Genomic DNA, 10,432 nt, shown 5'->3' with positions numbered 1-10,432 from the left:
GGCCAGGTTTATGAGATGTTTTTCAAGCGAGCGAGCCAATAGAGCTAGAGGTCTGATTTTTGGTATATAGGAATAACTTAGCAATACAATTATTTTGACAAAATGTCACGTGACCTCAATGACCTTTGACCTCAAATAGATATATTTGTCCACAACTCAGTAACCACAAGTGCTACACCCTTCATATTTGGTATGATGGGACACCTCATGACACCACATATTGTACCTCATTAATTATGCGCATATCTAATTCTGAGCAAGCCAATAGAGCTGGATGTCCGATTTTTGGTATATAGGGATAACTATAGGGTAGAAATCTAAATATGCCCATCTAAATATTAGACATCTACCATCGAGAACAAAAGAAATTTGCTGTAATTTGAATATTTAAGGAGTTTAAGCAATTTTCACTATAAATAAAGAACCCCTGCCTCAAACTCCACAAAAGTTGCTAGACATATTTTGCCGTTGTCATGCCATTGCTTCGTTTAATAACCAGTTAATCAAATGCCTAATTGACAGGAGGAAATTCAAGACCATATTTGAATAGTAGTATATATTGTCCTCAAAATTACTCTATCACGGCCCAAGTACTCATTGCCTTCAGCAATACTGCCTTGTTTTAATTGATATCAATTTGAGCTGTGAAGTTTGAATATTGCATGGTTTATTTTTTTTCAAACTTTGAGTACTTCATCACGAAAAGGTAAATTTAACATTCCTGCTTATTATTTCTAGGTAAAAAAAATTTAGAAAATCTGCAATTAAATTACTTCACCAGTCAAATACTATCTGGCCTTCAGCACCTTGGCGAAGAAGTAGCGCCGCAAGAAGGCTATTGTAAAAGCTGCTTGCAAGATTGTTACAAAGAAAGTGGGATCATACATCAAAAAGGACAATATGTCCAGCAAGAAGGTCACATTGGAGTCTTTATCATCTTTCTGTTGGGATGAGGCAATAAATCACATGGACAAAAAAATCCCAGCTACAGTTAACATTGTGAAGGCAATGACAATGAAAACAACTGGCAAAATGTGAGTGGAAAGTATACAACTAATAGTGCTTTGTGATTGAGAAAGAAATTGGTCATATACACTCCAGTTTTAAATTGCATCAAAAGCACAACGTAGACCATAATTCACGTGAGGAAGGATAACGTGGCAATCACATTTTTGTTGATGTCCTTTCTTTGAGGGCACCACTTAATTCTCTTGTGCTGCGGACCTGTTCTCTTACACTTCTTGGAGACGTATAATATACTAAATTTTTAAAGTATATGTGTCATATACAAGTACAGAATGTAGGTTGAGTGTGATTCTTATTTATATATTTAACCTCTACAATCAATCTTATACAGGAGACCACCTGGAAGGCAAACTATGACAAAAGCAAAGTTTGGATATTTGCTTATGAACCTGCTGTATGCAAGGGCTCCTCAGAAGTGCAATTTTTGGCAGGAGCTAATGCTTTACTAATGTGGAAGAATTCATGTAGTGAAAAGGGATATACACATAAATGTTATGATGACAAAACTTAATAATATCTACCATCTTTGAGTATGTAAAAGTGAGATTTCAAGGCCTAATGGCCTATTTTTGTCATCATTTTCATAATTGTGATTTAGGCTTCATTTTAGTTCATTTTTTACACGTTTTAGACGTAACACCTGTATCACTGATTTCAGCAAGTAGGTGACCATATAGGAAGATGAGCAAGAAAGTTTTGTAGATGTATAGAACTAAAATACAGAAACACAACCAAATGTAACGGTTAGTGAATGTTTGACTGTTTTCCTTTAATTATTACGCAGCTTTTCCACTGTTTCAATAAACTTGGTGTGTGCTTCACAAAGGCTGGTGCAAGAAAAGTTGTCGATCATTTAAGAACTGCCCATGATGAAAAAATATATGAATGGAAACATGAAATTGAATCTGAGGGAACTGTGACTGTAAGTATATACTCTGACTTTATGTAACTATATGTACAATTATCTCATGTAAATGACCAGAAGTATATGACTGCTGTAATCCCCCCCCCCCCCAAAAAGTTTTAGTGCTACATTTTGCAAATTTTTTTATATTTTTCTGTAATATTTGATAATTTTATGCCAAATGGACATCACCTTTCACATTCTTTTTATCACAATTTGGCAAAAATCTGAAAAAATGAGATTACGTAGTTTATAAAGGCAGCTAAAATTTACTTTGGTGCTCAGAGGGTTAAAATTATTATTTAGCACCTTGTTTGAACTTACTATAGACTCATCCTGCCTGAGAAAGTAGATTATGAATTTTGATTACTTCAATTTCTTAATAATTCCCATAGACATTTTGAATTGTCTTGTGTTCAGCTTTTGAATACAGGGTGTGTACGTATAAAGCATACTGCTACTATTTACATTTTAATTTTAGTTGTAATAATACTTAATTTGTCCACAAAAACAATCTTTATGATACATATACAGCCTATGTTGATAAGGTGAATACTGGACATTTCCACTTGTCAGGGAGTTGGACAAGAACATAAATGCACAGAACAAAACACTTGAAACAGCATCAAAATGTTTGAGCTACTGCCCCTAGTTTTTCATAGGCCACCAGAATGGCAGTACAATTTAGTTTGGTGATTGGTTGGCACTTTTAATTGAACTTAACAATCAATACAATATGATTTCAGGAAAACAGAAAAATATTCAAAATTTGAATTAAGTTCATGAAGTTTGTATGATCATGTAGAGATAATTTGAATCATAAAAGTAATTGTCATGTATTTACTACACATATTCTAGGATAGGTGTGAAGTGTCACCAGAAAGGCAAAGATCTGCAGCAAGACGTTGTTTTACAAATACTGCCGACTCTGACGAACACACAGAGATTGCAGATTCTGGCAATGCACCTGTGCTGGAAGAAAAGAGTAAGTTAATGTTGATTTGTTTTTGGATGTAAATTTTTGTCTGCTGGAACCAAGATTTTTATCATTTCATAAATGTCAAGAAAATTAAGTTTCTTTCATTTCAACCCAGTTAACAATGATACATCTCTTGTCTATACAACCAATGCAGCTCCCATACAGAGATTGGTCATATACAGGCACTGTAACTAGGGACTTATGTGCAATTTCTCTTCTGCATGTCAAGATTGAAATCAAAATTAAACACAAGAGCTTCTTACTTTAAACCTCAGAGAATACAGAAAGACAAAATGTAGATTTGATTGGCTAACAACTTCATATGAATTATTTTTTGTTTAAATTTACACCAAGCAACAGATTTTCTATGGAAGCTTAGTCTATCAGACTTGTTGTAAAGGGCCTACCTGAAACAATGCAGTTTTCATTTGTCCTAATGGTATAGGAAGAAAGAACACTATTACCCTTGCTTCAAGTATAAACCCAGGATAGCATTGTTTATTTTTATGCCCATAGATCCAGGGTTTTCCCTTGCTTGGGACAATGTACAAATCGAAACGACTGCTAGACATCAATCAACAACTCATCAAAACAAGATGATGCTGTGGGCAATGGCCTATGCTGCCAAGAATCGGATCTCATTCAGAAACATGGATGGCCAAAACACAAAGAGGGCGTCAGAAATTCCTTCGGCAAGTTTCCTTCCAACTTGACAAACTTACGATAATCTGAGGAGGAGGATGGAAATTCTTGTGTCCCGTATCATATGCACCCATTTGAACCATTTCAAGACCTACTACTCTAATTGTATTATATCACATATACAACACCAATTTTCTACTGAGTCAGCCAAGAAAAGTGAACTTGTAAGTGAATATGTTTCTTCAGACTGACATTTGCTATGTACTTCATAGGAAAATATAGCAAATGTCACAATGTACTAGTTGCAATTACTTAACATATCAATTTGATATTTGTATTCCATATTGGTTATCAACACAATCTTTTCCAAGTTCTCAGTCAACATATGAGCCAGTGTCAAAATTACATACATAATAAGCTTAGTTTCCATCTTCTGTTATTTTTTAAATTGCCTTAGCATGATTATTAAAAATATTTGTGACATTATTCCTCAATTAAGGTTAATCTTGGTGTAGTGGAGGAAAACCCAGCATCTCTACAAGGTGTCATTTCAATACTGGATTGGTTGCATCAATATGTGCCCAGTAAGAGCAATAATGCTAACGACATGGGATATCACATTGTAATGTGTCAGGGAGATGGCTTGTCTGTGGAAAGACATGTAGATGCCCAAAGAGCTAGGGCTGCGTGCACAACTGAAAGGGAACGGCTGCGTGGCCTTGAACCAGTTTCTCAGGAGTTCCACAAAAGGGGAATATTTGTACAGGTATGTAAGGATTGTAGGAGAAGTGTATGGGTTTGCTTGTAGGGTTGCATAATAAAACTACTATCAAAATTTGAATACTAATTATTTAGGTTGGAATATTTGCTTGCATGAGCATGTAACCATGTGAACAGAAAATGTTAACATCTTATGAATAGAAAAAAATTATCAGTTACAGTATAAATGATTATTATGTAAATTAACGCTTCATGATATACATGAAAATGTTGTTGATAGATGAATTCTATAGTGGTAGAAGTGCTGCAGACCGTGGAACACTAGTGCATGTTAAAACATGTTCAACCACAGAGCAGTCACCAAGAATGTGATGACGAGTTTTAACCATGTGACTGACTTCTTGAAGTTTGTCACGGAAGGTTTATATGTCTTGTAACAATGAGAAAACTCAACATGGGAGCCATGGACAGTCAGCCATTGAATTCTGTGTATGATCAACCACTTGATGCACGGCTTGAGTATATTACTACTGTGCGTAGAGACATCGTTAAGGAGGTTTGGCATGAAGTGAACATAAATGATTTGCATGAAATCATAAGAGATGTTGAAGGAGATGCAGATAGTGATGGTGGTGTTGGTAGAGATGGTGATGGGGTGGAGATGGTGATGGTGGTGGTGGAAATTATGATGGTGGTGGAGATGGTGATGGTAGTGGAGATGGTGATGGTGGTGGTGGAGGTAGAGATGCCAATGGCAATTGGTACTGATGGAGATCGTGATGAAGAATACCAATACTGTTTTTGTGCAGAAGGTTATGACATTAAGATTTGCATGTGCATCACATATAAAAAATCTAGTACTTTTAAAGGGTCAGTAGCTGTAACTTTGCCAATTTTGTCAGTATATAATAACTACAAATGTCAACACAATTTATTTTATCTGCTCCATAAAGCATGCTAACTGCTCACAACTAAACATGTCAAAACAATTTTATACTCAGACCATTGATACATAACGTCTGGACTTTGTTTCCATTTTTAACAGTAGCATTGCTGATTGTACACTCATAGGATGTGACGAACATGAAATACTTCACGGTTTATGGAATCCAAGCATGAAAATGCAGTTGATACACAGAACATTTAGAAATAAACTGAAATAAATACCCAAACGTTAAAGCTAAACTTACATTTAAAACTCTAAATGAGTGAAATACCCATAATGTTCACATACTTGTTCTGTGAACAACCCTACAGATGTTGGTGGCACTATGATCCAGTGCAGTAATGCTGCATGTACATATGGCAGCTGGTTCCATTTGCCCTGTGTTAATGCTGACAGAAGAAACTCTTCCTGGAGAAGAAGAGGATTGGTTTTGTAAAGACACTTGCAGAGGTATACATCAACATATGTTGATGAATTTCTTACATTAGAATTTACTGTATCGTTATATCCAGGTAGTTTGTCTAAAGGAGTGGTGTTCATACCAGTTACAACAAGGTGTTTTAAAACATGGTACCGTATACAATTATCTGAAGAAGCAAGAGTTTGTCCAGGCTTCTCTTTGTAGCAAACAAATAAGCCTCAGCCTGCCTACCATCTCTACCACATCTCCCAATCTCCTGCCAATACAATAAAATGGACTTGCTCATGCCCCAGTGAATTACAGTGTCTACCGGTACGTCCTTCACTAGAATTCCCATTCCAAAGGTAACTGTTGAAATGAGACATTTTATGACACTATTCTCTGATGGGAATACTTCTACAATTCTTTTTTCAGTTGCTTCATCTACAGAAGAGTGGTACATGTCAACCAGTCGGTTATTGACACATTTATTTTCACCCGACCAAGCTTGCTCCCCTAATTCAGAAATAAAGTGTTCATATATATCTGCAACATCTTTGATGGTCCTGAAGATAGAAAGAAACACAAACCTATTTAAAGTTGGCAAAGAGCCAGGAAATGGTGGATGGGATTGGTCATTGGCAATAAAAATGATAAAACATGATCACTATTGTTTTACAATCAACTAAGTTATGTAATGTCTTTTGTTTTATTTGTTAAGGTTTTTCTTGTCATCCTAAAGGATTGAAGTGAATGCTGTTTTCTGTCACCTTGGCAACATTCCAGACACATACTGTTGCAGGTGCAAAATTTTACTACTTTTTTTTTGAGCTTTCAGTTGTTGTTATGAAAATTTTTAAAGTTACTTAAACTTTAACAATCTGTTAAGAATGCGTGTTGACAAGCATTTTTAAAATTCACAATGGTGTTTAAGTTATTGGCAGAAACTTTTTAAATATCATGAAAATGTGGATATCATTATTTCAAAAATGGGATTAAATTTATTACCAGTCTTGCAATCATGCAGAAATCAGTGTAACTTTTCTCTCTGGAAGCTTCCACTGTTTGTGTATGAGAATTTACTGGGACTAAGTGTTGGATGAGAAATCAAACTTCATGGCATAAATAATAGGCATTTACAAACTGACCTGCAATAAATTATTACTTTCTTTGCATTTTGTCCATCCCTTTTAATGGTATCAATGACCCAGGTGAGCTCTCTTTCATACGTCATGGCTGGCTCACTTTTATAATGCAGAAATATGTTAGGTCTGAAAAATATGAGCGAGGAATGAAACACAAAAACATTTGACAAGTGGCTAGAGTAATAGAATTAATATAGGAGTTTGTGAGGCACCAGCATAGCCATGATACTGTGCTTCTTCTGCATGGTAGCTTACTGTTTTGATTGCACAAAAGGTTTATTAGCTGTGTCTTAATGTTTTTATCTATATTTTAGTTCTGTAACATATCAGCAATAGTTACTTTTTAATCCCTGCATTATAATGCAATACCCAGCATTTAGACTATCAACACAGCACAGAAAACATGGCATGTTAAGCTGCATTAGTATCATAGAAAATTGAATGGAAATCTAGTTGTTACAATACACTGGCTGTGTTGTCAAGCACAAAAGGGGGCACTTCAGCATGCTACATTATTGCATGACTTTTTTTAAATGCACCAGGATGACATGTTATGCAATTAAATTATTCAGGTATCACATTGGTCACTTATTGTTAATGTGTGAACATTGTGCAAAACCACACAGACTGCACAATTGATCAGGTGCCGCCAACTAAGCTGTTCGTGCAAAAAGGTGTTCGTGCGAAGTTTTTCAGTGGGCGGGCAAATTTCAAAACTAATCAGCGGGCGGGGAGAAAAAAATCTATATTTACTGTGGGCGGGGAAGAAATTTCACTATTTTCAGTGGGCGGGGAGAAAATTTTTGACAGTGGGTACCGGAAGATACGTAGAGGGAGGGGAAAGCGGCGTGGTTGATAGAACTTGAGGGGAGATTTAGCGCCTAACGTAGAGGGGAGCAATGTTCCAAGCTACACTGCCAGCTGCTCCCACGGTTTGCGTTGATCTGGGTTGCCTAGTAGGCATCTAGTTGGCTATGGGAAATTTTCAGTAGTGGGGAGAGGGCAGAGGGGAGCGTGAAAAGTTGTGGGAGTAGGGAGTGGGCAGATTATAGATACTGGAGGGCAGCGGGCATCAAAATTCAGTGGGAGGGCATATTTTCCGAGTATGCCAGTGGAGGGCAGTTACGAACAGCTCTACTTTCCCTCCAAATTTGGGTCAAGGTCAAAAATACGAAAAATCGGTGTATCAGCCTTCAAAACATGTTTTGTGATGATTTTGCGAATTTACTAGTTGGCGGCACCTGATTGATTTACAGAGTTACAGGATTTTTTTCTTACCTATCAGGAATAACAGCCACTGTTTTCACCATTGAATCATTTAATAATAAATTTGTAAGAATCTTGTGTCTCATTGCTTCAGTCGCTGTGGCAGTCAACATCACAACAGGACAGGTAATCAAGCTTCTCAAGACTGACACTTGCTTGTATTCAGGTCTGAAGTCGTCACCCCTGTAGAGAAGGCAAATTTAAAGTATAATGTAACCTGCACATTCGTAATATGTATGATATTCTAACTGCTATTCATATAAGATACAGAAGTATGGTAATAATTCATATCATCATACCTACCATTCTATAATGCAGTGTGCTTCATCACAAGCTAAAAATGATAGCCTGGTCTTGTATATGTCACTCCTCAACATTGATCGCCATGGATCTCTGCAAATTAATTCTAGTGATGTGAAGACAACTGAACACTTTCCTCCAGTGATGTCTAAATAAAAAAGCAGTTCTGACCCATTAGTCAAAAGAGTCTTTCAGTGCTAACCGATACAGGTACAAAAATTATGAACAGATGTCCAGTAATTAACAGGAGAATTACCAGAAATATTTTTCTTGACCAAACTATATTTTTGGAGCACCATGCCAGTGGTCATTCATGCAATTTTGACCTGTGTATGATCATCTAACATCTGTTGACAAGAAAAGTTATTATGAAAATGTGGTATGGGTTTAAGGAGTCAGATTTTATATAGTTATTGTTTTACCCTCAAAATACTTGTTGCTTCCATAGACAAATGGTCAATAGTTTACCTATTAAGGATCAGGAGGTGTTAGTGTGACTGACAGAAATGTTCAAGACTTTCATATGTAAATCAGCAAATATTATCATGCTTCAAAGACATACCATCTATTTGGTCTGATGTCATCTCTGACATCTTAAGAATGCACCCAGATTTGATTCCTTGATCAGTCCATCTCTTTTGTTGATCTATCATGAGACTTCTTAATGGGGATACAACTAAACCAATATGTTGCCTGAGTTCTGGTTTCATCTGTTGAGTATACAAAAACAATTGAACCTTAAACCAGGAATGGTTAATTGACAGGATTGTATTCCTGCAACCCCGCCTACTGACACTAATCTTACCACTGGAGGCCTTGATCTCATAACTAAAGTTCCAATTTGAAAGTAATCTTCAGAGATATTTGTCATAGTTATTCTATTGTGGAAGCTTACTTTATCATCAACTGAGTAAGATGAACTAAATGTAAGCATAATTGACAGAAAATACGTGCACTGAAGGTCACAAGAGGAACGATTTTGACTGTGCATCATACACTTTTTCACAAAAAATGGCTATTTCTGATCACAGATGCATGTTTGGGAATAAACCACATGGATCTACTTCTAATACATTCTTGTCAAATCTATGGTCAAACATGGAGCTAAAAAAGGAAGGTTATTTTCATGTTTGTTTCTCGTAACTAGATTACGTGTTTACAAGACCTGTGCAGATGTTCACTCTGAACTCCAAACATGTAATAGAACAAAAGCCATTTCCTATTGTGATATAATTTTTTTATGGTAACTATAGTAAAAAAATATTGGAATAAAACTAAACTTGTCACTTACCTCATCCAATACCAGTTGTGGCACCACAAAACAGTCACTTTTTTTCCGTAACCTGTTGGCAGTATCCCACATGTATCATTGCCATCAACAATATTCTTAATTCTACTCACTTGTTCAGGCTTCAATTCATAGGGTGAATTAAATTTAGTGTGAACTTTCTTCAACAAATCCATAATGAAACGAAATACCAGTGAGTTCAACTGTTGTTGATACTTCCCTGAACAAAGGTTGAATGGCAGATTTAAAGAAACTGCTTGGATCAAGTTGATGTTTACTTATTTAAATGCAATGCTACCACATTTGCTAATGAAGCTTTGCATATGTTTGACCTCAAAAATTTGACCTGATAGCATAGGATAATTAACGCCTTTTCTTATAACGTTTCAGTGCAAGGAATCTTTCTTAAACCTCGTAAAGTTTTCTTTTTTGACAAGTTGTGACCCCTTTTTGGCATTTTGGATCATGTGTGATGAAGTAAACTTCCAACTGACAGCAAAGTTTAGATAGTCGTTGTTCTTTTGTTTAAACAGGAGCAAAGTTTCGCAGTCTTTTAGCTTTCGCGCAATGTTTGCTGGGTAATCTCGCATAGCGAGAATAAAAATGGCGGCTCACATCTATCGATCTACCGCTCACGGGTAGTTTTTCGTAGTTTTTAAGTAAATGAAGACATTGCTGTGATCGCAAACCCTGTCCGAACATCCCTTGTGCTCACGCGGATCGTCCGACAAAGGTTTCAGGTACCAATTTGCTGATTTGTACACGTTATCGCTGCGGTCCCGATCGGCACCGCAAATCTCCACTTTTTTGCGCAGG

General features: G+C 36.4%; 1 protein-coding gene across 1 annotated transcript; it reads right to left on the bottom strand.

Moving 5' to 3' along the window:
* Positions 1 to 5,737: 5,737 nt before the first annotated feature.
* On the bottom strand, positions 5,738 to 9,095 carry LOC139118550 (ATP-dependent DNA helicase RecQ-like). The gene is made up of 5 exons (XM_070681901.1): positions 8,891 to 9,095; positions 8,332 to 8,476; positions 8,041 to 8,211; positions 6,766 to 6,888; positions 5,738 to 6,183 (listed from the first exon to the last, which is right to left on the bottom strand). Exons 1-5 carry the CDS (start codon positions 9,036 to 9,038, stop codon positions 5,778 to 5,780), a joined length of 993 nt encoding a protein of 330 aa, XP_070538002.1. The 5' UTR covers positions 9,039 to 9,095; the 3' UTR covers positions 5,738 to 5,777.
* Between the last annotated feature and the right edge of the window lie 1,337 nt (positions 9,096 to 10,432).

This window comes from Ptychodera flava, chromosome 19 (genome assembly GCF_041260155.1).
Source record: "Ptychodera flava strain L36383 chromosome 19, AS_Pfla_20210202, whole genome shotgun sequence".
NCBI classification, from domain to species: domain Eukaryota; kingdom Metazoa; phylum Hemichordata; class Enteropneusta; family Ptychoderidae; genus Ptychodera; species Ptychodera flava.
This window is presented reverse-complemented; position numbering and strand designations above follow the sequence as displayed.

Coding starts and splice junctions, on each gene's coding strand:
- LOC139118550 (XM_070681901.1), bottom strand. CDS start 9,038: ATGAAACCAGAACTCAGGCAACATATTGGTTTAGTTGTATCCCCATTA. Junction 8,477..8,890: donor GACATCAGACCAAATAGATG/GTATGTCTTTGA, acceptor TTTTTTATTTAG/ACATCACTGGAGGAAAGTGT. Junction 6,184..6,765: donor AAAGTAATAATTTATTGCAG/GTCAGTTTGTAA, acceptor TTCTATCTTCAG/GACCATCAAAGATGTTGCAG.